The sequence below is a fragment of the Pristiophorus japonicus genome, chromosome 1, assembly GCF_044704955.1.
Source record: "Pristiophorus japonicus isolate sPriJap1 chromosome 1, sPriJap1.hap1, whole genome shotgun sequence".
Lineage (NCBI taxonomy): Eukaryota > Metazoa > Chordata > Chondrichthyes > Pristiophoridae > Pristiophorus > Pristiophorus japonicus.
This window is the reverse complement of record NC_091977.1, coordinates 538,093,953-538,121,555: the sequence shown is the minus strand read 5'-3', so window position 1 is coordinate 538,121,555 and position 27,603 is coordinate 538,093,953. Positions and strand designations below refer to the sequence as shown.

The window sequence follows — 27,603 nt, the reverse complement described above, 5'->3', positions numbered from 1 at the left end:
GGCAAGCAAGCCCCAGATGGGCAGAGGAAACGTTACAAGGACGCCCTCAAAGCATCCCTGATAAAATGCAACATCCCCACCGACACCTGGGAGTCCCTGGCCAAAGACCGCCCTAAGTGGAGGAAGTGCATCCGGGAGGGCGCCAAGCACCTCGAGTCCCGTCGCCGAGAGCATGCAGAAAGCAAGCGCAGGCAGCGGAAGGAGCGTGCGGCTAATCAGACTCCCCACCCACCCTTTCCCTCAACCACTGTCTGTCCCACCTGTGACAGAGACTGTAATTCCCGTATTGGACTGTTCAGTCACCTGAGAACTCACTTTGAGTGGAAGCAAGTCTTCCTCGACTCCGAGGGACTGCCTATGATGATGATTACCTCACACTTCTCCAAGTTGAATTCCATTTGCCACTGTTCTGCCCACCTGACCCGTTGATTGATATCTTCCTGCAGTCCGCAGCTTTCTTCTTAATTATCGACCACACAGCCGACTTTAGTATCATCTGCAAACTTCTTAATCATACCCACTACATTCAATTCTAAATCATTGATATATATACCACAAAAAGCAAAGGGCCTAGTACTGAGCCCTGCTTTATTCATAAGAACATAAGAAGTAGCAGCAGGAGTAGGCCATAGGGCCTCTCGAGCCTGCTCCGCCATTTAATATGATCATGACTGATCTGATCATGGACTCGGGTCCACTTCCCTGCCTACTCCGCATAACCCCTTAATCGCCTTATCGGTTAAGAAACTGTCTATCTCTGTCTTAAACTTATTCAATGTCCCGGCTTCCACAGCTCTCTGAGGCAGCGAATTCCACAGATTTACAACCCTCTGAGAGAAGAAATTCCTCCTCATCTCAGTTTTAAATGGGCGGTCCCTTATTCTAAGATCATGCCCCCTAGTTCTAGTCTCCCCTATCAGTGGAAACATCCTCTCTGCATCCACCTTGTCAAGCCCCCTCATAATCTTATACATCTCAATAAGATCACCTCTCATTCTTCTGAATTCCAATGTGTATCGGCCCAACCTCCTCAACCTTTCCTCATAAGTCAAACCCCTCGTCCCCGGAATCAACCGAGTGAACCTTCTCTGACCAGCCTCCAATGAGTAGAGGAATTCAACGCATTTATTCACCTTGCTCAGTACTGAAGTGCCAAGGTCTCACTTTACCGTTACCGACGCGAGACTTGGCTATCACCGGCTGTAACCGTACCTGGACAGAGTTGAGGTGGCAGTAGCCATTGAGGGGGAAGCGGATAACGTGCGTCGAGTCATGGTTCCAGCCCGCGTTGATGGAGTTGCACATCACGTCGCCGATCTCTGGGAATACCTCTTCGATCAGGGCCTTGTCCCCGCTCAGGGTGATGCGCTCCCCGAGGTCGGGGGCCACCCGTACCACCAGGCACTCACACGGCCGCGAGAAACGGCCCAGCTCCCTCTCCTGCTTCCACCGCTCCAGCTCAACCAGCATGGGCTGCAGCTGAAAGTACTTGGCCTCCTCGTAGAGCAAGCTGTAGTCCTGGGGGCAACACAAGCAACAACGGCCGCTTTAGAAACCCGGCCCACACAAAGACATCCAAGGACATTTGCACCACACGCAGTGATCGATGCACAGATATAAAAAACACAAGACTCGCAATCACATTAGAGTGCATATTGTGGACCGGCCAAAATGGAGATGATTGATTAACTTTCCCCTTCAACCACTGCTGTAAATGACGAGGACCGATTTTACGCACATAGAAACATAGAAAATAGGTGCAGGTGTAGGCCATTCGAGCCTGCACCGCCATTCAATGAGTTCATGGCTGAACATGCAACTTCAGTACCCCATTCCTGCTTTCTCGCCATACCCCTTGATCCCCCGAGTAGTAAGGACCTCATCTAACTCCCTTTTGAATATATTTAGTGAATTGGCCTCAACAACTTTCTGTGGTAGAGAATTCCACAGGTTCACCACTCTCTGGGTGAAGAAGTTTCTCCTCATCTCGGTCCTAAATGGCTTACCCCTTATCCTTAGACTGTGACCCCATCATTTGTATTTATTTAACTATCCTCCACAGTCTCAGGATAAGGGGTCGACCATTTAAGACTGAGATTGAGGAGGAAAGGAAACACATGTTTACGCAGCGAGTGGTTAGGATCTGGAATGCGCTGCCTGAGAGGGTGGTGGAGGCAGACTCAATCGTGGCTTCCAAAAGGGAGTTGGATAAGTACCTGAAGGAAAAAGGACTACGGGGAAAGGGCGGGGGAATGGGACTGGCTGAAGTGCTCTTGCAGAGAGCCGGCACGGGCGCGATGGGCCGAATGGCCTCCTTCTGTGCTATTTGGTAGAGACGTTACATCCTGGAGTAAAAAAATAAATAATTCCAATTTAAGATTTATTTCTTAAAAAAAAAAATTCATTCATCTCCACCTTTTTTTGACGCGTGTCACAAGCTGGCCAGGATGGTCGAAAGTTGACCAAATATCTAGGCCTCTGCCAGCGCTGGTTATGAATTGTACCCCAGTAAAAGTGCATTCGAGCAGGTTTGGGGGTGATTCTCCTGCTGATCTTCCCTGTGTCGAAAAGTGACTCGCCTTCTATAGATTTTTGGATAGTAAGGGAATCAAGGGGTTTGGGGATAGTGCAGGAAAGTGGAGTTGAGGTCGAAGATCAGCCTTGACCTTATTGAATGGCGGGGCAGGCTCGAGGGGCCGAATGGCCGACTCCTGCTCATAATTCTCATGCTCTTTTGCTGGAGAAATAACTCTGCTTTTAGTGGGAGAAGGCATAGGGAGCAGCTGCACTCTCAGGCTGCAGCGGTTCAAGGCAGTGGCTCACCACCACCTTGTCAGGGGCGATTAGGGATGGCCAATAAATGCCGGCCTTGCCAGTGACGCCCACATCCCAGGAATTAATTATTTTTTTTAAACGCGTTCTGTTTGCTGCAGAATCTTCAATAGACTGTCTGTTGTAGCACGCTGTTTAAATAGACACTGTCGACTGTTTGCTGTAGCACGCTGTTGAAATAGACACTGTCGACTGTTTGCTGTAGCACGCTGTTGAAATAGACACTGTAGACTGTTTGCTGTAGCGCGCTGTTTAAATAGACACTGTAGACTGTTTGCTGTAGCACGCTGTTGAAATAGACACTGTAGACTGTTTGCTGTAGCGCGCTGTTTAAATAGACACTGTAGACTGTTTGCTGTAGCACGCTGTTTAAATAGACACTGTCGACTGTTTGCTGTAGCGCGCTGTTTAAATAGACACTGTCGACTGTTTGCTGTAGCACGCTGTTTAAATAGACACTGTAGACTGTTTGCTGTAGCGCGCTGTTTAAATAGACACTGTGGACTGTTTGCTGTAGCGTGCTGTTTAAATAGACTCTGTACTTTGAGTCTTGCCGTCAGTCCCACCCCGCCTCCCACTCATTGGCTAGCACAGTGGTGCCAATGGACACTCTGTTTATATAGTGTCTTTCACGAACCTCAGGACGTCCCAAAGCGCTTCACAGCCAATGAAGTACTTTTTGAAGTGGCGTCACTGTTGTAATGTGGGAAACACGGCAGCCAATTAAAAAAATTAATTTATGAGTTTACAGCATGTGGGCGTCGCTGGCATTTATTGCTCATCTCTAATTGCTCTTGACAAGGTGGTGGTGATCTTATTAAAACGTATAAGATTATGAGGGGGCTTGACAAGGTGGATGCAGAGAGGATGTTTCCACTAATGGGGGAGAATAGAACTAGGGGGCATAATGTTAGAATTAGGGGCCACCCATTTAAAACTGAGATGAGGAGGAATTTCTTCTCTCAGAGGGTTGTAAATCTGTGGAATTCGCTGCCTGAGAGAGCTGTGGAAGCTGGGACATTGAATAAATTTAAGACAGAAATAGACAGTTTCTTAACCGATAAGGGAATAAGGGGTTATGGGGAGCGGGCAGGGAAGTGGATCCGAGTCCATGATCGGATCAGCCATGATCGTATTAAATGGCGGAGCAGGCTCGAGGGGCCATATGGCCTACTCCTGCTCTAATTTCTTATGTTCTTATGTTATTTAAATTCCCCCAGCTCCCACGGTGGGATTTGAACTAATGTGTCCGGATCATTAGTTACTAGTCCAGTAATATAACCACTGTGCTAAGTTCCCACAAACAGCAATGTGATAATGACCAGATAATCTGTTTTGGTGACGTTGGTTGAAGGATAAATATTGGCCCCAGGACACCGGGGATAACTCCACTGCCTCATAGGCAGAAAAATATAATGTAATCTGCTCACTGAGTCAAAACAGCATCCTGGAGGGAGTGCAGTGCAGATTTGCCAGAAAGATACCTAGACTCCAAGGGTTAAGTTACGAGGAGAGATTACACAAATTAGGATTGTAGTCCCTGGAATTTAGAAGGTTAAGGGGTGATCTGATCGAAGTTTTCAGGATATTAAGGGGAACAGATCGGGGAGATAGAGAGAGGCTGTTCCCGCTGGTTGGGGAGTCTCGTACTCGGGGGCAGAGTCTAAAAATTACAACCAGACCTTCCAGGAGTGAAAGGAAACACTTCTACACACAAAGGGCGGTAGAAGTTTGGAACTCTCTTCTGCAAACGGCAAATGATGGTGGGCCAATTGTTCATTTTAAATCTGAGAATGATAGCTTTTTGTTAACCAAAGGAATTAAGGGATACGGAACCAAGGTGGGTATATGGAGTTAAAATACAGATCACCCATGATCTCACTGAGTGGTGGAACAGGCTCGATGAGCTGAATGGCCTCCTCTTGTACCTATATGTTCAATGTCAAACTGTCTCATTGAAATTTCCCTGCATGTTCCAGAATTGTGCATAATGCAAGCCTACGTTAAAATATTTCTTCTTATTAATGTAACAGATATTACTGGTGGATGAAATATTAGCCTACTTCAGTCACCCAGTGTCGACGTCAAGTGCTCCCAGGTCAGGTATATTATGGGCAGATGCAGAGTTAAGAGCCTGCTCCGCCATTCAATAAGATCATGGCTGATCCTCTACCTCAACTCCACTTGCCTGCACTATCCCCATATCCCTTGATTCCCGAAATATCCAAAAATCTATCGATCTCTGTCTTGCGTATACTCAATGACTGAGCCTCCACAGCCCTCTGGGGCAGAGAATTCCAAAGATTCACCACCCTCTGAGTGAAGAAGTTTCTCCTCATCTTAGTCTTAAATGGCCGACCCCATATCCTGAGACTGTGACCCCTGGTTCTAGACTCTCCAGCCCGGGGGAAACATCCTCCCTGCATCTACCCTGTCCAGCCCTGTAAGAATTCTGTATGTTTCAATGAGATCACCTCTCATTCTTCTAAACTCTGGAGAATATCGGCCTAGTCTGCTCAATCCTCATAGGACAATACCCCCATCCCAGGAATCAGTTTGGTGAACCTTCGTTGCACTCTCTCAGTGACAAGTATACCCTTCCAACAATGTATCTTAACACCTCTCAATGAACATAGCAGCATGAATGGTTCACTTTCCCACAACAAGTATCCATATGGCTATGTACGATTCAGTACCGTAGCTCTGCATCTTAGAACATAAGGAAGAGAAGCAGGAGTAGGCCATACAGCCCCTCGAGCCTGCTCCGCCATTTAATACGATCATGGCTGATCTGATCATGGACTCAGCTCCACTTCCCCGCCCGCTCCCCGTAACCCTTTACTCCCTTATCGCTCAAAAATCTGTTTCTCTCCGCCTTAAATACAGTCAATGACCCAGCCTCCACAGCTCTCTGGGGCAGAGAATTCCACAGATTTACAACCCTCAGAGAATAAATTCCTCCTCATCTCAGTTTTAAATGGGCGGCCCCTTATTCTAAGATCGTGCCCTCTAGTTCTAGTCTCCCCCATCAGTGGAAACATCCTCTCTGCATCCACCTTGTCAAGCCCCCTCATAATCTTATACGTTTCGATAAGATCACCTCTCATACTTCTGAATTCCAATGAGTAGAGGCCCAGCCTACTCAACCTTCCCTCATAAGTCAACTCCCTCATCTCCGGAATCAACCGAGTGAACCTTCTCTGAACAGCCTCCAAAGCAAGTATATCCTTTCTTAAATATGGAAACCAAAACTGCACGCAGTATTCCAGGTGTGGCCTCACCAATACCCTGTATAACTGTAGCAAGACTTCCCTGCTTTTATACTCCATCCCCTTTGCAATAAAGGCCAAGATTCCATTGGCCTTCCTGATCACCTGCGTAAGCTTATATTCTGTTTAGAACCCTTCGACACAGGAGGGAACGGAGATATTCATCCCAAAGATTTGGACTTATATGGGCTAGAAATTCGTCTTTTGGCGATAGCGGTATTTTTTTGAGCATTTTTTTGCTATTTTTTAAAAATGCACCCGACGGTAAAAATCGGCATTGCATGAGGTTTCGCCATGGAAACCACAGTCCTCGCCAACTTTAGTCCAAGGCCGATTACCGTTAAAAAAGACAGGCCCTGGGAGGGGGGTGTAAAAAACACACACAAAATTTGCAAAAAACAAAACATTAAAAAAAAATCCCAAAACATTCACAAGAATCGCTGAAAAATAATTAAAATATAAAAACTTTTAACTTATCTTTTTTTGCAGGTCTTCTTGCGTAACGCCGTTTCTGGGGCTGCAACGCAGGTTTTTCAAGGGTTTTTTTTTTCCCCCGTGCGGAATACAGGTGCACCGAACGGACAATTTAAAGCGATATCGCTTTTTTTCCGACTTGCATGACGACGGCCCGCTCTTCAGCGGTATTTCAAAACCGCCGGTGCACAACTTTGGCCAATTTAGGTGAGCACCTTTCACCGTCAAAAAAAGATGAAATATTGCGCCCCCCGCCCCCCCCCCCCCCAAAAATGGGCGCATGGCTAGCCAATTTCTAGCCTTATTATAGAATCGTAAGCACAGAAGGAGGCCATTCAGCCCATCGTGCCTGTGCCGGCTCTTTGAAACAACGATCCAATTAGTTCCACTACCCCCGCCCTTTCCCCACAGTCCTCACATCTTCCCTTTTCAAGTCTATATCCATTTTGAAAGTTACTATTGAATCCGCTCCCACCGCCCTTTCAGGCAGCGCGTTCCAGATCACAACAACTCGCTGCGTAAAAAAATCTCCTCCCCTCCCCCCTCTGGTTCTTTTGCCAATCACCTTAATTTTGTGTCCCTCTGGTTACCGACCCTGGAATCAGTTTCTCCCTGTCCGCTCGATCAAAAGCCCTCAAAACATTGAGCATCTTTATCAAATCTCCCCTTAACCATCTCTGCTCTAGGGAGAACAACCCCAGCTTCTCCAGTCTCTCCCCAGAACTGAAGTTTTTTTTAAATCCCTGGTGCCATTCTGGTCAATCGTCTCCGTACCCTCTCCAAAGACCTCACTACCTTCCTAAAGTGCGGTGCCCGGAATCAGTCACAATTCCCCAGCTGAGGATTTATAAAGCTTTAGCAAATAACTTTCTTGCTTTTGTACCCTATAGTACTTAGGTTCAAAGTCAGATCCCAAATGTCTACATTTGATTGCCTGCTGGACATTGTAAGTTCACTTTATTTCAAAAACTCAACAATCTATAAGTAACATCAATATCTGTTTTACATAAGAAGGTAAGAAATAGGAGCAGGAGGAGGCCCTTTGGACCCTCGAGCCTGCTCCGCCATTTAATAAGATCATGGCTGATCTGATCATGGACTCAGCTCCACTTCCCTGCCCGCTCCCCATAACCCCTTTACTCCCTTATTGCTCAAAAATCTGTCTATCTCCGCTTTAAATATATTCAATGACCCAGCCTCCACAGCTCTCTGGGGCAGAGAATTCCACAGATTTACAACCCTCTGAGAGAAGAAATTCCTCCTCATCTCAGTTTTAAATGGGCAGCCCCTTATTCTAAGATTAGGCCCTCTAGCTTTCGTTTCTCCTATGAGTGGAAATATCCTCTCTGCATCCACCTTGTCGAGCCCCCTCATTATCTTGTAAGTTTCAATAAGATCACCTCTCATTCTTCTGAATTCCAATGTGCATAGGCCAAACCTACTCAATCTTTCCTCATAAGGCAACCCCCTCATCATCAGAATCAACCTAGTGAACCTTCTCTGAACTGCCTCCAAAGCAAGTATATCCTTTCTTAAATATGGAAACCAAAACTGCACGCAGTATTCCAGGTGTGGCCTCACCAATACCCTGTACAGTTGCAGCAGGACTTCTCTGCTTTTATACTCTATCCCCCTTGTAATAAAGACCAAGATTCCATTGGCCTTCCTGATCACTCGCTGTACCTGCATGTTATCCTTTTGTGTTTCATGCACAAGGACCCCCAGGTCCCGCTGTACTGCGGCACTTTGTAATTTTTCTCCATTTAAATTATAATTTGCTTTTCTATTATTTCTGCTAAAGTGGATAACCTCGCATTTTCCCACATTATGCTCCATCTGCCAAATTTTTGCCCACTCACTTAGCCTGTCGGTATCCCTTTGCAGATTTTTTGTGTCCTCCTCACAACTTGCTTTCCCATCCATCTTTAAACTACTTATGTTCCTTGGACTTACTTCTGAGTATGTCGGGAAAGTAATATTCCGAGTTTGCCTTTTCTATACCATTTAGATATTAAATTGGATATTGGAAATTGGATATATATTTGAAGGAGCAGGGGGAGTGGGACTAATTGGATCGTTCTTTTAAAGAGCCGGCACAGGAACGATGGGCTGAATGACCTCCTTGTGTGCTGTAAGATTCTATATACTTCAATAAGATTTCCTTTGAGCTGCCGTCTTTCTAGATTATCGAGCTTAACTCTCTCTCAGTTTTCATAATCGCTCACCTGCTCCATACGTGGATTAATACGAGAACGTAAGAAATAGGAGCAGGAGTAGGCCCTCGACCCTGCTCCGCCATTCAATAAGATCACAGTTGATCTTCAACCTCAACTCCACTTTCTTGCCCGATCTCCATAACCTTTGATTCCCCCTAGAGTCCAAAAATCTATCGATCTCAGCCTTGAATATACTCAACGACTGAGCCTCCACAGCCCTCTGGGGCAGGGAACTCCAAAGATTCACCACCCTCTGAGTGAATAAATTCCTCCTCATCTCAGTCTTAAATGGCTGACCCCTTATCCTGAGACTGTGACCCCTGATTCTAGACTCTCCAGCCCGGGGGAAACAGCCTCTCAGCATCTACCCTGTCAATCCCCCTCAGAATCTTATATGTTTCAATGAGATCACCTCTCATTCTTCTAAACTGCAAAGAGTAGAGGCCCAATCTACTCAGTCTCTCCACATAAGACAGCCCTCTCATCCCAGGAATCAATCGAGTGAACCGTTGTTGCACTCCCTCAAAGGAAAGTATATCCTTCCTCAGGTAAGGATTGTTGCAGTTCTCTCTGTCTCTCCCAGGGCACGTACATTAACGTCAGTGGTGTGGTGACCAACATAGAGTATAAGCCAGTGAGTGTGGGTAATGGAGGAAGGGGAGAGAAAAGGGAACTAAACGTTTACAACTGGTACAAGTCAAATTCTGCAAAACTCTGCTACCACACTTGGTCACAATGATCAGTAGCTTTCAGCTCCCCACAACTGTCACATAGAAACATAGAAAATAGGTGCAGGAGTCGGTCATTCGGTCCTTCAAGCCTGCACCGCCATTCAATATGATCATGGCTGATCATTTTTGCAACTTTAGCACCCCACTCCTGCTTTCTCTCCATACTCCTTGATCCCTTTAGCCGTAAGGGCCATATCTAACTCCCTTTTGAATATATCTAACAAACTGCCCTCAACAACTCTCTGCGGTAGAGAATTCCACAGGTTCACAATTCTCTGAGTGAAGAAGTTTCTCCTCATCTCGGTCCTAAATGGCCTACCCTTTATCCTTAGACTGTGTCCCCTGGTTCTGGACTTCACCCAACATCGGGAACATTCTTCCTGCATCTAACCTGTCCAATCCCGTCAGAATTTTATATGTTTCTATGAGATCCCCTCTCATCCTTCTAAATTCCAGTGAATGTAAGCCTGACTGATCCAGTCTTTCTTCGTATGTCAGTCAGTCCTGCCATCCCGGGAATCACGCTCAGTTACACCTCTAAAAAAATAATGGGGGTAATTTTGACTGTGCGATAGTGCAGCCCGTTTTACGTGGAATCGCACAGCACAGAAGGAGGCCATTCGACCCATCGTGCCTGTGCTGGCTCTTTGAAAGAACTCTCCGATGAGTCCCATTCTCCCCCTGTGCACTTTCCCCACAGCCCTGCAAAATTTTCCTTTTCAATTCCCTTTTCGAAAGTTACCATTGAGAATCTGCTCCCACCGCCCTTTCAGGCAGCACGCTCCAGACATCGCTCCCGAATTTTATTTCCATTGACACCCATTCGCTTTCCCTCGTGTGACACAATCGCACAAAGACAGACATTGCCTCCCCCTGGTCCCAGTGAGTTTAGTTCCAGTACCGTTTGCTCATTGGGAATTGTTGGAAGAATTTCAATACCATCGCCCGACTCTTACTGATATATTCAGCACAGGTTTTGGAAAATCCCAACTTACTTTGAAATCGTCGGGTATGAGGAGTTTTGAAGTTCGAAGAAAGTTTAAAATGTAACGGAACATCTGGCCATCTCGGTCGATGAAGTAATGTTGCTTGAGGCTGTCCAGAACAATGGGCTCGGTGCCATCGAAGAGGCGACCAATTCTGCAACAAGCCAACAGAAAACTCAGTGCTAGACTGCTGCGCGATACCCTGAGATACATTTTTCAACCGATGAGAAGTCACTGGAAGCAGCAGCAATGGGGCGTAATATCTCACCAAAACAAATACAAAATAAAGACCTGCATTTCTATACCGCCTTTTACGAGCACTGGACGTCCTAAAGCGCATCACAGCCAATGAAGTACTTTTGCAGTGTAGTCACTGTTGTAATTTGGGAAACGCGGCAGCCAATTCGTGCACAGCAAGCTCCCACACACAGCAATGTGATAATGACCAGATCATCTGTTTTTTTAGTGATGTTGATTGAGGGGTATATATTGGCCACAGAACACCGGGGATAACTTCCCCGCTCTTCTTCGAAATAGTGCCATGGAATCTTTTACATCCACGAAAGACAGCACCTCCAACAGTGATCGGGTAGACGTAGAATCATAGAAACATAGAAAATAGGTGCAGGAGTAGGCCATTCAGCCCTTCTAGCCTGCACCGCCATTCAATGAGTTCATGGCTGTACATGCAACTTCAGTACCCCATTCCTGCTTTCTCACCATACCCCTTGATCCCCCGAGTAGTAAGGACTTCATCTAACTCATTTTTGAATATATTTAGTGAATTGGCCTCAACAACTTTCTGTGGTAGAGAATTCCACAGGTTCACCACTCTCTGGGTGAAGAAATTCCTCCTCATCTCGGTCCTAAATGGCTTCCCCCTTATCCTTAGACTGTGTCCCCTGGTTCTGGACTTCCCCAACATTGGGAACATTCTTCCTGCATCTAACCTGTCTAACCCCATCAGAATTTTAAACGTTTCTATGAGGTCCCCTCTCATTCTTCTGAACTCCAGTGAATACAAGCCCAGTTGATCCAGTATTTCTTGATAGGTCAGTCCCGCCATCCCGGGAATCAGTCTGGTGAACCTTTGCTGCACTCCCTCAATAGCAAGAATGTCCTTCCTCAGGTTAGGAGAATCCTCGGATAGTCCTGTGTAACTTGGTTGAAGGGCAAATACCCCTGGAGCCAAAATGTCCGAGTGACGGGGGGGGGGGGGGGGGGGGCAGGTGAAGGGCGGCCTATGAGGAGAGGGAGGAGCGACTTGTGAGCAGGAGGAGGAGCCTCGGATGGTGTGGGGGAGGGGGAGGGCTGTGAGGAGGGGGAGGTGCCCCGGATGGTGTGGGGGAGGGGTCGGGCTGTGAGAAGGGGGAGGAGCTGCGGATGGCGTGGAGGAGGGGTGGGCGGGGGAGGAGCCTCGGATGGTATGGGGGAGGGGGAGGAGCCCCGGATGGTGTGGGGGAGGGGTGGGCGGGGGAGGAGCCTCGGATGGTATGGGGGAGGGGGAGGAGCTCCGGATGGTGTGGGGGAGGGGTCGGGCGGGGAAGGAGGAGGAGCCGCGGATGGTGTGGGGGAGGGGTGGGCGGGGGAGGAGCCTTGGATGGTATGGGGGAGGGGGAGGAGCCCCGGATGGTGAGCGGGAGGGGTCGGGCGGGGAAGGAGGTGGAGCCGCGGATGGCGTGGGGGAGGGGTGGGCGGGGGAGGAGCCTTGGATGGTATGGGGGAGGGGGAGGAGCCCCGGATGGTGTGGGGGAGGGGTGGGCGGAGGAGGAGAAGAAGGAGCCGCGGATGGCGTGGGGGAGGGGTCGGGCTGTGAGAAGGGGGAGGAGCCACGGATGGCGTGGGGGAGGGGTGGGCGGGGGATGAGGAGCCGCGGATGGTGTGGGGGAGGGGTCGGGCAGGGAGGGGGAGGAGCCCCAAATGTGTGGGGGAGGGGCGGGCGGGGGAGGAGCCTCGGATGGTATGGGGGAGGGGGAGGAGCCTCGGATGGTGTGGGGGGGGGCGGGCAGGGGAGGGGCCTCGGATGGTATGGGGGAGGGGGAGGATTCCCAGAATGGTGTGGGGGAGGAGAGGGCGGAGGATGAGGAGCCGCAGATGGTGTGGGGGAGGGGCGGGCAGGGGAGGGGCCTCGGATGGTATGGGGGAGGGGGAGGATCCCCAGAATGGTGTGGGGGAGGGGAGGGCGGAGGATGAGGAGCCGCAGATGGTGTGGGGGAGGGGTCGGGCGGGGAGTGGGAGAAGCCCCGGATTGTGTGGGGAAAGGGCAGGCAGGGGAGGGGCCTCGGATTGTATGGGGGAGGGGGAGGATCCCCGGAATGGTGTGGGGGAGTGGCGGGCGGGGACAAGAGGGAGGAGCCCCGGATTGTGTGGGGGAGTGGCGGGCGGGGAGAAGAGGGAGGACCCGGTGATTACAGCTGGCAGCGGCCGAGTTATTCAGCCAGAAATATCTGCTGCTACTTTTCGCCGATTCAGTTTGCGGTAAAATCACAGTAATTCTTGCCTGCTGCGCTGTGCGATCTACCATTCTGGCCCCACTGCCGTTCTCACACCGTGTGTGTCCCCAGATGCGGTTCAGAAAAATAGAGTGACCCTAACCTAAACCCTTCCTGATTTTGAACACCTCGATCAAATCTCCGCTTAACCTTGTCTGCTCGAAGGAGAACAACCCCAGCTTCTCCAGTCTATCCATGTAACTGAAGTCCCTCATCCCGGGAACCATTCTCGTCAATCTCCTCTGCACCCTCTCCCAGTCCCGAACATCCTCCCTAAAATACGGCGCCCAGAATTGGACACAATACTCCAGCTGGGACTGAACCAGTATAATCAGGGAAAAGTGGAATCTTGGCCTTTATTGCAAAGGGGATGGAGTATAAAAGCAGAGAAATCTTGCTACAGTTATACAGGGTATTGGTGAGGCCACACCTGGAGTACTGCGTACAGTTTTGGTCTCCGTATTTAAGGAAGGATATCCTTGCATTGGAGGCTGTTCAGAGAAGGTTCACTAAGTTGATTCCGGAGATGAGGGGGTTGACTTATGAGGAAAGGTTGAGGAGGTTGGGCCTCTACTCATTGGAATTCAGAAGAATGAGAGGTGATCTTATCGAAACTTGTAAGATAATGAGGGGGCTCGACAAGGTGGATGCAGAGAGGATGTTTCCACTCATAGGGGAAACTAAAACTAGGGGACATAGTCTTAGAATAAGGGGCCGCCCATTTAAAACTGAGATGAGGAGGAATGTCTTCTCTCGGAGGGTTGTAAACCTGTGGAATTCTCTGCCCCAGAGAGCTGTGGAGGCTGGGACATTGAATATATTTAAGGCGGAGATAGACAGATTTTTGAGCGATAAGGGAGTAAAGGGTTATGGGGAGCGGGCGGGGAAGTGGAGCTGAGTCCATGATCAGATCAGCCATGATCGTATTGAATGGCGGAGCAGGCTCGAGGGACCACGAGGCCGACTCCTGCTCCTATTTCTTGTGTTCTTCAGTTAAGGGGGAAGAGCCTTCGCCATTTTAAAACTTCGGCCCACTGTGCCACCAGGGAGGGTTTCGGCCGGGCCAGCGGCCTGGCCAAGCCCGGGAGCATAACCGTCAGTCCGATCCGGCAGTCGGCTTGGCCGGCAAAAAATAAGATGGCGGCCGCGGCAGTGCCGCGTTCCCTTGAATGAGCACCGCACCTCCACGTCACAAACACTGCAAACACACAGCGCACTGACAGAAAATGCTGTCGGAGGGGGGGGGGGCACTTTTCATGGTGAATTTGGCTGGAGGCGCGGGAGATTGGGCGGTGCGTGCTTTGACGACGTGCTTCAGAGGGTTCAGCGGCGGCGGAGATCGGAAGTGGGGACAGCCGTAAACACTACCGAGGAGAATTTAGCGAGAGGCGGCCATTTGGCCCCCAATGACTAGTGGGGTACCGCAGGGCTCAGTGCTGGGACCCCAGCTATTTACAACATACATTAATGATTTAGACGAAGGAATTGAATGTAATATCTCCAAGTTTGCAGATGACACTAAGCTGGGTGGCAGTGTGAGCTGGGAGGGGGACGCTAAGAGGCTGCAGGGTGACTTGGACAGGTTAGGTGAGTGGGCAAATGCATGGCAGATGCAGTATAATGTGGATAAATGTGAGGTTATCCACTTTGTTGGCAAAAACAGGAAGGCAGAATATTATCTGAATGGTGACAGATTAGGAAAGGGGGAGGTGCAACGAGACCTGGGTGTCATGGTACATCAGTCATTGAAAGTAGGCATGTAGGTACAGCAGGCAAATGGCATGTTGGCCTTCATAGCGAGAGGATTCGAGTATAGGAGCAGGGAGGTCTTACTACAGTTGTACAGGGCCTTGGTGAGACCACACCTTGAATATTGTGTACAGTATTGGTCTCCTAATCTGAGGAAGGACATGCTTGCTATTGAGGGAGTGCAGCGAAGGTTCACCAGATTGATTCCCGGGATGGCAGGACTGACATATGAAGAAAGACTGGATCGACTAGGCTTACATTCACTGGAATTTAGAAGAATGAGAGGGGTTCTCATAGAAACATATAAAATTCTGACAGGATTGGACAGGTTAGATGCAGGAAGAATGTTCCCGATGTTGGGGAAGTCCAGAACCAGGGGTCACAGTCTAAGGATAAGGGGTAAGCCATTTAGGACCGAGATGAGGAGAAACTTCTTCACCCAGAGAATTGTGAACCTGTGGAATTCTCTACCACAGAAAGTTGTTGAGGGCAGTTTGTTAGATATATTCAAGAGGGAGTTAGATATGGCCGTTACGGCTAAAGGGATCAAGGGGTATGGAGAGAAAGCAGGAAAGGGGTACTGAGGGAATGATCAGCCATGATCATATTGAATAGTGGTGCAGGCTCAAAGAGCCGAATGGCCTACTCCTGCACCTATTTTCTATGTTTCTATGTAAATTGACGGCCAATCATCTCGGCCACGTGGTCCCGCGCTTTCAGACAGTGAGAGGCCTTTTCGGGAGGCTGAATTTCGGCCTCCTCGTGTCTCTAGCCCAGTTACCGAGTTAACTGGATTTCATTTGAAGAAAGAAAATTCTAAAGAAGCCTTCCTTATACTGGCCAGCATTTGAGGAGCACTGACAGCGAAAAGGCTGTATTTAAATCGTGCTGTATTAAATGTGAAGGAAAAGGGGTTGAGATTTTTACAAAATTACAGACTAGTGTAAAATTATACACCTCCTGTTTTTGTATGGCCAATTCTCTAAGCATTCTCCGATGATGCCAGCCATTTTTAAGCAGGAGGTAGAGGCATTAACAAACTGCAGTGTGTGGATAGGATCTCTCACTGGTCGCTGTTTATAACAACGACAAATTGCATTTATATAGCGCCTTTAACGGAGCAAAACATCCCAAGGCGCTTCACAGGAGTGATCATCAAACAAAATTTGACACCAAGCCGCACCAGGAGAAATTGGGGCAGATTGGTCAAAGAGGCAGGTTTTAAGGAGCGTCTTAAAAGGAGAGGTGGAGACGTTTAGGGAAGGAGTTCCAGAGCTTGGGGCCCCGGCAGCTGAAGGCACGGCCTTCGACGGTGGAGCGATTAAAATCGGCGTTGCGCAAGAATTGGAGGAGGATGAGAGTTTTAAATTCGAGGCATTGCTTAACCGGGAACCAATGTAGGTCAGCGAGCACAGAGGGTGATGAGTGAGCGAGTTAGGACATGCGTGAATGATACCTAAAACCTAAATAACTTTACGATGCCACAATTCATCCACAATCTGTTATGATCCCAGGCACAAGATGTAAAGCCATATATTCATTTATTTTTTATTGTTAGGTCTTAAGGTATAACTGTTACATTTTTTTTGCCACCCACTAAAGGCTGAGGGCCGGCCCGAGGGGTTTGATAGACTAGACGTAGAGAAGATGTTTCCACTTGTGGGGGAGACCAGAACTGGGGACCATCAATATAAGATAGTCATTAATAAATCCAATGGGGAATTCAGGAGAAACTTCTTTACCCAGAGAGCGGTGAGAATGTGGAACTCGCTGCCACAGGGAGGGGTTGAGGTGAATAGTATCGATGCATTTAAGGGGAGGCTGGATAAACACATGAGGGAGAAGGGAATAGAGGGTTATGCTGATGATTAAAAGTCTTTCCCAATAGAGTGGGAGATGGAACATATTTAAAAGGGGAGTCACTTTGGAAAGGAAAGGAAGACTTGCATCTATATAATGCCTCTCACAACCTCAGGATGTCCCAAAGTGCTCTACATTTGAAGTGTAGTCACTGTTGTAATGTGGGAAACGCGGCAGCCAATTTGCGCACAGCAAGCTCCCACAAACAGCAATGTGATAATGACCAGATCAAGTGTGGTCAGTACTTCGATGCTGGGGATGTTGGCCTGATCGAGAACACTGATGTTGGTGCGTCTGTCCTCCCAGGGGATTTGCATGATCTTGCGGGGACATCGTTGGGCAGGTCACATCGTCCGCATGTCCGACACAAGACTCCCAAAGCAAGCGCTCTTCTCGGAACTCCTACACGGCAAGTGAGCCCCAGGTGGGCAGAGGAAATGTTTCAAGGACTCCCTCAAAGCCTCCCTGATAAAGTGCAACATCCCCACCGTCACCTGGGAGTCCCTGGCCAAAGACCGCCCTAAGTGGAGGAAGTGCATCTGGGAGGGCGCTGAGCATCTCGAGTCTCGTCGCCGAGAGCATGCAGAAATCAAGCGCAGGCAGCGGAAGGAGCGTGCGGCAAACCAGTCCCACCCTCCCTTTCCCTCAACCACTGTCTGTCCCACCTGTGACAGAGACTGTGGTTCTCGTATTGGACTGTTCAGTCACCTGAGAACTCACTTTTAGAGTGGAAGCAAGTCTTCCTCGATTCCGAGGGACTGCCTACAATGATATGACCAAATAATCTGGGTTTTAAAAAAATTAAAGTGATGTTGATTGAGTGCTAAACATTGGCCAGGACACCGGGGATAACTCCCCTGCTCTTCTTCGAAAAACAGCGCCATGGGATCTTTTATATCCACCTGAGAGAGCAGACAAGGCCTCAGTTTAAGGTGTCATCCGAAAGACAGCACCTCCGACAGTGCGGCACTCCCTCAGTACTGAACTGGGAGTGTCAGCCGAGATTTTTGTGCTCGTGTCCCTGGAGTGGGATTTGAACCCACGACCTACTGACTCAGAGGCGAGAGTGCTGCCCACTGAGCCACAGCTGACACCATATTAGCTTCCATCTACACTTGGCGGTGGCAAAGGCTGATGACAAAAACCTGTGAAAAAAATTACCCACTTTAAACGTACATTAATTCGGTATTAATTTGTGGCAAACTCCATCCTGGAATCTACAATGTAAATCTAACTGGACTATAAACTCTATATTGACAGTCTGCATCTCCTGGCTGGCCTCTCATCTGCCACCCTCCATAAACTTGAGCTCATCCAAAACTCTGCTGCCCCATGTCCTAACTCGCACCAAGCCCCGCTCACCCATCACCCCCTGTGCTCACTGACCAACATTGGCTCCCGGTTAAGCAACGCCTCGATTTCAAAATTCTCATCCTTGTTTCTCACATTTATAGCAGTGACTACACTTCAAAAGTACTTCATAAGAACATAAGAATTAGGAGCAGGAGGCGGCCTTTCGGTCCCTCGAGTCTGCTCCGCCATTCAATAAGTTCACGGCTGATCTTCAACCTCAATGCCACCTTCCCGCACTTTCCCCGTATCCCTTTGTTCCCAAAAGTATAAAAGCAGGGAAGTCTTGCTACAGTTATACAAGGTATTGGTGAGGCCACACCTGGAATACTGCGTGCAGTTTTGGTTTCCATATTTACGAAAGGATATACTTGCTTTGGAGGCAGTTCAGAGAAGGTTCACTAAGTTGATTCCGGGGATGAGGGAGTTGATTTATGAGGAAAGGTTGAGTAGGTTGGGCCTCTACTCATTGGAGTTCAGAAGAATGAGAGGTGGAATGAGAGAAGAATGAATAGAAACTAAAACGGCACGCAATATTCCAGGTGTGGCCTCACCAATACCCTGTATAACTGTAGCAAGGCTTCCCTGCTTTTATACTCCATCCCCTTTGCAATAAAAGCCAAGATACCATTGGCCTTCCTGATCACTTGCTGTACCTGCATAATATTCTTTTGCGTTTCATGCACAAGGACCCCCAGGTCCCGCTGTACTGCGGCACTTTGCAATCTTTCTCCATTTAAATAATAACTTGCTCTTTGATTTTTTCTGCCAAAGTGCATGACCTCACACTTTCCAACATTATACTCCATCTGCTAATTTTTGCCCACTCACTTAGCCTGTCTATGTCCTTATGCAGATTTTTTGTGTCCTCTTCACACATTGCTTTTCCTCCCTTCTTTGTATCGTCAGCAAACTTGGCTACGTTACACTCGGTCCCTTCTTCCAAGTCATTAATATAGATTGTAAATAGTTGAGGTCCCAGCACTGATCTGTGTGGCACCCCACTAGTTATTGGTTACCAACCAGAGAATGAACCATTTATCCCGACTCTCTGTTCTCTGTTAGTTAGCCAATCCTCTATCTATGCTAATATATTACCCCCAACCGTGTGAATTTATCTTGTGCAGTAACCTTTTATGTGGCACCTTGTCAAATGCCTTCTGGAAGTCCTGCTATCACTGTACAGGGTATTAGTGAGGCCACACCTGGAGTACTGCGTGCAGTTTTGGTCTACAAATTTAAGGAAGGATATTGGAGGCTGTTCAGAGAAGGTTCACTAGGTTAATTCCGGAGATGAGGGGGTTGATTTATGAGGACAGGTTGAGTAAGTTGGGCCAATACACATTGGAGTTCAGAAGAATGAGAGGTGATCTTATTAAAACGTATAAGGTAATGAGGGGGCTCGACAAGGTGGATGCAGAGAGGATATTTCCACTCGTAGGGTGGAACTAAAACTAGGGGACATAGTCTCAGAATAAGGGGTTGCCCATTTAAAACTGAGATGAGGAGGAATTTCTGTGGAATTCTCTGCCCCAGAGAGCTGTGGTGGCTGGGTCATTGAATATATTTAAGGTGGAGAGACAGATTTTTGAGCGATAAGGGAATAAAGGGTTATGGGGAGCGGGCAGGGAAGTGGAGCTGAGTCCATGATCAGATCAGCCATGATCTTATTGAATGGTGGAGCAGGCTCGAGGGGCCAAATGACCGAATCCTGCTCCTATTTCTTATGTTCTTATGTTGTGTTTTTGCACACGGTATAACTCATTTACCTCGAGTCGGAGAACTTAGTTAGCGTTGCCAGGCTGCTGGTGTACATGTGACCTCCCACATCAATGTGCACCGGGGCGTTGGATTTGGTGAGCTGTGCTGGGGTCGGGATCCCCTGGTTGTTCAGTGGAGATACGGGTGACCTGGTCAGCAGGGGTCTGGACATGATGTGTCGGCTGTCCTGTAAAGGAAATGGTCGCATCGGTTAGTCAAACCCACTTGGTTGATCTGCAACTTCAAATTCAAAGCAAAGCGGGATTAACCCAACACTAAAAAGAGACACTTAAAACAAAAACACAAACTATACTCACCTGGAAACCCAAACGCTTTACTCCAAAGCCCAGTCTCCTTCACTATTGTTCCAACATTAAACCTTTTAAGTATTTTTGTTTTAAGTACTGCTATAGCCATTAACAGGTCTCCTGCCCGAGAATTGTGGAAACATTTTGCAAATAGCAAACTGCGTGCAGATTTACTGCGAATAACCTGACTGGGCTACAGACCAAGAGCTGGAAAGTGAGATTAGGCTAGATCGCTCTTTTTCGGCCGGCACCGGCATGATGGGCCGAATGGCCTCCTTCTGTGCCACCACCTCCAAGTTCCCTCCACTCCGCCCCCCCCCCAACTGCTTCTTCAGCAGCACCTCCCAAACCCGCGACCACCAACGCCTCATCATCATCACAGGCAGTCCCTCGGAATCGAGGAAGACTTGCTTCCACTCTTAGCATGAGTTCTTAGCTGGCTGAACAGTCCAATACGGGAATTACAGTCTCTGTCACAGGTGGGACAGATAGTCGTTGAGGAAAAGGGGGTGGGTGGGACTGGTTTGCCGCACGCTCCTTCCGCTGCCTGTGCTTGATTTCTGCATGCTCTCGGCGACGAGACTCGAGGTGCTCAGCGCCCTAGACCATATACAGTAGACACCTCAAGTCCCTGGATAAATACCACCAATGATGTCTCCGCAAGATCCTACAAAGCCCGTGGGAGGACAGACGCACCAACGTTAGCGTCCTCGACCAGGCCAACATCCCCAGCATTGAAGCACTGACCACACTTGATCAGCTCCGCTGGGCAGGCCACATAGTTTGCATGCCAGACACGAGACTCCCAAAGCAAGCGCTTCCTCCACTTAGGCTGGTCTTTGGCCAGGGACTCCCAGGTGTCGGTGGGGATGTTGCACTTTATCAGGGAGGCTTTGAGGGTGTCCTTGTAACGTTTCATGCTGCCCACCTTTGGCTCATTTGCCGGGGACGAGTTTCGAGTAGAGCGCTTACTTTGGGAGTCTCGTGTCAGGCATGCAAACTATGTGGCCCGCCCAACGGAGCTGATCAAATGTGGTCAGTGCTTCAATGCTGGAGATGTTGGCCTGGTCGAGGACGCTAATGTTGGTGTGTCTGTCCTCCCAGGGGATTTGTAGGATCTTGCAGAGACATCGTTGGTGGTATTTATCCAAGGACTTGAGGTGTCTACTGTATATGGTCCATGTCTCTGAGCCATACAGGAGGGCGGGTATTACTACAGCCCCGTAGACCATGAGCTAGAAGGACAAGGGCAGCAGACGCATGGGAACACCATCACCTCCACGTTCCCCTCCAAGTCACACACCATCCTGACTTGGAAATATATCGGCCATTCCTTCATCATCGCTGGGTCACAATCCTGGAACTCCCTCCCTAACAGCACTGTGGGAGCACCTTCACCACACGGACTGCAGCGGTTCAAGAAGCTGGCTCACCACCACCTTCTCAAGGGGCAATTAGGGATGGGCAATAAATGCCGGCCTTGCCAGCGGCGCCCACATCCCAAGAACACATTTTTTTTCTCTATGATTCTATGATAAGCAGACCAAAATAAAGAGCAAGTGTGAGGAATAGAAATACATCTGCTCAGGGATGTCTGTCTCAAATCACAGCTCAGCCACTTTCTGGACAGACACAAGTGCCTTATCGCTATCATTTTTGGATAAATATGAGTCATTTGTAACAGTATCAAAGAAACATTAATAAAAGAACTTGCATTTATACAATGCCTTTCACGACTTCATGTATAAAAATAGCATTCCTCATGTTAATATTTTGTGCATTAAATTACTCCTTGAACTATGCCATAAAAGACTTGGAGTTTGGGGTCTACCTGAAATATCGATTAGATGGTTCACTGTTCGACCTCCGCCGCCTTGCTGCAAGGACCAAAGTACGGAAACGACTCATCCTAGAGGCACTCTTTGCTGACGACTGCTCCCTTATGGCACACAAGGAGAGTGACCTACAATTCATACTCAGCAAATTTGCTGAGCAACAGAATTGTTTGGCCTAACCATCAGCCTTAGTAAAACCGAGGTCCTCTATCAGCCTGCCCCTGGCACCACAGCACCTGCTCCCACAGTCTTCATCGGCAGTATACAACTAAAGCCAGTGGACAGCTTCAAGTACCTTGGCAGCATTATATCAAGTGATGGGTCCTTGGACAAGGAGATTGATGCAAGGATCTGTAAAGCCAGCCAGGCACTTGGTCGCTTGCGCACTAAGGTGTTGAGTCACCACCACATCCGACTGTCAACTAAACTGTTGGAGTATAGAGCAGTCGTTCTCTCATCTCTCCTTTATGGATGTGAGACCTGGGCACCCTACAGGCGTCGCATCAAAAAGTTGGAAGCTTTCCATGCGCAGTCTCAGATCTATACTCCACATACGCTGGCAAGGCCGGGTGTCAAACTTTGAGGTTCTGGAGAGAGCACAATCAACTAGCATCGAGGTAATGATCAGGCGAGCCCAGTTCCGGTGGGCTGGACATGTCATCCGCATGGATGAGTCAAGAATCCCTCGTCAACTTCTTCACGGCGAGCTCTGTGAAGGTCGAAGACACCAGGGCCACCCCCGCAAGCGCTACAAAGATTGCATCAAGGCTAACCTCCAGTACTGTGGCATCCGACCAAAGGACCCTGAGAATACAGCAGCTAATAAAATCCAGTGGCGAACCCTCACGAGGACTGCCTGCCAGACCTTCGAAGAAAGCCGATGTCAACGCCTGCGGGACACTAGAGATAGACGGCATCAGGTGGCAGTACTGTCAGCATCAGGCATATCGAACTTTCCTTGTCCGGTGTGCAAGAGACTATGTGCGTCCAGAATTGGCTTATACAGCCACTTGAAGACACAGGCCATTAATGATTAACACGTCAACGTCTTTGTTGGATACGACAGACTAACAAGATCGCTATCATTTTTGGATAAATATGAGTCATTTGTAATAGTATCAAAGAAACATTAATAAAAGAACTTGCATTTATACAATGCCTTTCACGACGTCATGTATAAAAATAGCATTCCTCATTCATCTGTTAATATTTTGTGCATTAAATTACTCCTTTTTTTGCATTACGCTGATAAAGAAAGACTTGCATTTATAAGAACATAAGAAATTGGAGCAGGATTAGGTCATACGGCCCCTCGAGGCTGCTCACCCATTTAATACGATCATGGCTGATCCGATCATGGACTCAGGTCCACTTCCCTGCCCGCTCCCCATAACCCCTTCTTCCCGTATCGGTTAAGAAACTGTCTATCTCTGCCTTAAATATATTCAATGACCCAGCTTCCACAGCTCTCTGAGGCAGCGAATTCCACAGATTTACAACCCTCAGAAGAAATTCCTCCTCATCTCAGTTTTAAATGGGCGGCCCCTTATTCTAAGATTATGCCCCTAGTTCTAGTCTCTCCTATCAGTGGAAACATCCTCTCTGCATCCATCTTGTCAAGTCCCCTCATAACTTTATATGTTTCGATAAGATTATAGTGTTCCTAACACAGATGAGACTGCACACAGTGAGGTTAAAGTAACAGTGACCTCAGTCTTTATTAAGACACTCCAGAGTGAGTAACAGGCCTTAGGGGCCGGCTTATATACAGTGCTCCCAAGGGATGCTGGGATCCCTTGGGACTTCAGGGCTTGTGCTCCCTGGTGGCGGAACATGGGAGTGCATGCTTTACAGATACACAACATCACTCCACCCCAAAGTCAAAGTGAAAACTATTTACAGGGTGAGGCGGTCGGGAGCCTTTCTTTCCCTGGTGGACCGCCTCGGTACAAATGTTTGTTCTGGTGTGTTGGCTGTGCCCTCGCTGGGCTGGCGTGTTGTTGGCCCTGCAGGGCTGCTGGGTGAGCCTGGCCTTGTTGGGCTGTTGGCCGTGATGGGTTTGATTTCCTGGTCCGGGGTGGTGTCGTTGATCCTTTGGGTGTGTGTTGTGGGCTCGAAAAAGGTGGTGTCTGCTGTGGGTTGTTCAGGGCAGTCTGTGAACCGCAGCCTTGTTTGGTCCAGGTGCTTTCTGCAAATTTGTCCATTGTCTAGTTTGACTACAAACACCCTACTCCCTTCTTTAGCTATCACCGTGCCCGCGATCCAATTGGGACCATGTCCATAGTTTAGCACATACACAGGGTCATTCAGATCAATTTCCCGTGACACAGTGGCGCGACCATCGTTTACATTTTGTTGCTGCCGCCTGCTCTCTACCTGATCATGCAGGTTGGGGTGAACCAGCGAGAGTCTGGTTTTAAGTGTCCTTTTCATGAGTAGCTCAGCCAGGGGCACCCCTGTGAGTGAATGGGGTCTTGTGCGGTAGCTGAGCAGTACTCGGGACAGGCGGGTTTGGAGTGAGCCTTCTGTGACTCGTTTAAGGCTCTGTTTGATGGTTTATACAGCCCGTTCTGCCTGCTCATTGGAGGCTGGTTTAAACGGGGCCGAGGTGACATGTTTGATCCCATTGCGGGTCATGAATTCTTTAAATTCGGCACTGGTGAAACATGGCCCGTTGTCACTGACCAGTATGTCAGGCAGGCCGTGGGTGGCAAACATGGCCCTCAGGCTTTCAATGGTGGCGGTGGCGGTGCTTCCCGACATTATTTCACATTCAATCCATTTTGCAAAAGCATCCACCAGGAACATTTTACCGAGAAATGGGCCCGCATAGTCAATATGGATCCTCGACCATGGTCTGGAGGGCCAGGACCACAAACTTAGTGGTGCCTCTCTGGGCGCGTTGCTAAACAGAGCACATACGCTGCATTGCCGTACACAGGACTCTAAGTCAGAGTCGATACTGGGCCACCACACGTGGGATCTGGCTATCGCTTTCATCATTACTATACCTGGGTGTGTGCTGTGGAGATCTGAGATGAACGTCTCCCTGCCCTTTTTGGTAGCACTACGCGGTTACCCCACAACAGGCAGTCTGCCTGAATGGACAGCTCGTCCTTTCGCCGCTGGAACGGCTTGATTGGCTCTTGCATTTCAATGGGGACGCTGGCCCAGCTCCCATACAGTACACAGTTTTTTACTAGGGGCAGCAGAGGATCTTGGTTGGTCCAAGTTCTAATCTGGCGGACCATGACAGGTGATTTATCATTTTCAAATGCTTCCATGACCATCAACAAGTCTGCGGGCTGCGCCACCATCAACAAGTTTGCAGGCTGCGCCATTTCCACCCCCGTGGTGGGCAATGGTAGCCGACTGAGAGCATTCCCACAGTTCTCAGTGCCTGGCCTGTGGCGGATGGTATAGTTATATGCTGATAGCGCGAGTGCCCACCTTTGTATGCGGGCTGAGGCATTAGTATTTATCCCCTTGTTTTCAGCGAACAGGGATTATGAGGGGCTTGTGATCGGTTTCCAGCTCAAATCTGAGGCCAAACAGGTACTGATGCATTTTCTTTACCCCGAAAACACACACTAATGCCTCTTTCTCAATCTTGCTGTAGGCCCTATCAGTCTTAGACAAGCTCCTGGAAGCATAGGCGACAGGTTACAACTTCCCCGCAACGTTAGCTTATTGTAATACACATCTGACTCCATACGACGACGCGTCACATGTTAGTACAAGTCTTTTACACGGGTTATACAATACAAGCAGCTTGTTGGAGCATAAAATGTTTCTGGCTTTCTCAAAAGCAATTACTTGCTTTTTTCCCCATACCCAGTTCTCACCTTTGCGCAATAACACATGGGTGTTATTGCGCAAGGTGAGAACTGGGTATGGGTGAGAACAAGAGGGTGCTTAACCCCGGCAGGAAGTTACCACAATAGTTGAGGAGTCCCAGGAACGACCGCAGCTCCGTGACGTTCTGTGGCCTGGGCACGTTCCTGATAGCCTCTGTCTTGGCGTCTGTGGGCCGAATGCCGTCCACAGCAATCTTTCTCCCCAAAAACTCTACTTCTGTTGTCATGTAGACGCATTTCGACCTCTTCAGCCGCTGCCCTACGCGATCCAGTTGCTGGAGGACCTCCTCCAGGTTTTGTAGGTGCTCGATGGTGTCCCGTCCCGTGACCAATATGTCGTCCTGAAAAACCACCGTGTGTGGTACCGACTTGAGTAGGTTCTCCATGTTTCTCTGGAAGATTGCTGCAGCCGACCGAATTCCAAACGGGCATCTGTTGTAGATGAACAGTCCCTTGTGCGTGATGATGCAGGTGAGGCCCTTCGAAGACTCCTCCAACTCCTGCATCATGTAGGCCAAAGTCAGGTCGAGCTTGGTGAACGTCTTGCCTCCTGCCAGCGTCGCAAATAGGTCGTCTGCCTTAGGTAGCAGGTATTGGTCCTGTAGCAAGAAACGATTAATAGTTACTTTATAATCGCCGCAAATCCTGACCGTGACATCACTTTTGAGTAGTGGAACAATCGGGCTGGCCCACTCGCTGAATTCCACTGGGGAGATGATGCCCTTGCGTTGCAGCCTGTCCAGCTCGATTTCCACTCTCTCCCACATCATGTGAGGTACCGCTCGCGCCTTGTGGTGAATGGGTCATGCCTCTGGGACCAAGTAGGTCCGCACCTTCGCCCTGGAAAAGTTTCCAATGCCTGGCTCAAAAAGGGAAGGAAATTTGTTAAGAACGTGGGTACATGAGGCCTCATCGACATGTGATAGTGCTCGGATGTCATCCCTGTTCCAGCGGATTTAGCCCAGCCAGCTCCTTCCAAGCAGTGTGGGGCCATCGCCCGGGACAATCCAGAATGGCAGTTCGTGCACCGTGCCCTCATAGGTGATCTTGACCATGGCGCTGCCCAGGACAGTGATAAGCTCTTTGGTGTACATTCTCAGTTTCGTGTGGATGGGGCTCAGGGCTGGTCTCAATGCCTTGTTGCACCACAGTCTCTCAAACATCTTTTTACTCATGATGGATTGGCTAGCGCCAGTGTCCAGTTCCATGGCTACGGATAAGCCATTCAATTTTACGTTTAGCATTATAGGTGGACATTTAGTCGAAAATGTGTGCACCCCGTGTACTTCAGCATCTGCCTCCTCTCTCTGAGGCTCGAAATTGCTTTGATCCACCATGCACCGATATTCCTCTGCCCCGTGGTGGTTAGCAGGTTTTGCAGAGCTTGCAGCTCGTCTGCAAGCTCGTTGGAGGTGCCCCATTGTTCCACAACTCGTGCAAACATACCCTTTGAAGCGGCATGAATAGGCTGAATGGAAGCCTCCACAACGCCAACAAGGTGTGAATTGCTTTGCATTCATCCTTTGTTGGGGACTCAGTCATCTGGGTCACCTGAGGCCTGCTGGCAGTTGCAAACTAGTGGGTTCTGCCCTGTACATTTCTGCTCGCAAACACAGTTCCAGTTAATTTATGAACATTGCTAGCACTTGTGTGCTGAGAGATTTGTTTGGTGTTATCACTGGTGGACATAAACGCCTGTGCTATCGCAATGGCCTTAATGAGGGTCGGTGTCTCTACGGTCAAAAGTTTTTGTAGGATGGTCTCGTGGCCAATGCCCAGTACAAAAACGTCTCTGAGCATTTGCTCAGGGTGGCCATCAAACTCACAGTGTCCTGTAAGTCGCCTTAGCTCGGCGACGTAGCTCGCCACTTCCTGACCTTCAG

The 27,603-nt window shown here is 48.9% G+C and overlaps 1 protein-coding gene across 1 annotated transcript in view; it reads right to left on the bottom strand.

Moving 5' to 3' along the window:
- kctd1 (potassium channel tetramerization domain containing 1) overlaps window positions 1-19,962 on the bottom strand; it is a 30,955-nt gene extending 10,993 nt beyond the window's left edge. The window contains exons 1-3 of the mRNA XM_070877040.1: window positions 19,729-19,962; window positions 10,518-10,662; window positions 1,213-1,518 (exon numbers count right to left, since the gene is read on the bottom strand). Of these exons, the coding sequence (XP_070733141.1) occupies window positions 1,213-1,518; window positions 10,518-10,662; window positions 19,729-19,928 (651 nt within the window). The 5' untranslated portion in view covers window positions 19,929-19,962. The remainder of the gene's footprint in view (window positions 1-1,212; window positions 1,519-10,517; window positions 10,663-19,728) is intronic.
- Between the last annotated feature and the right edge of the window lie 7,641 nt (window positions 19,963-27,603).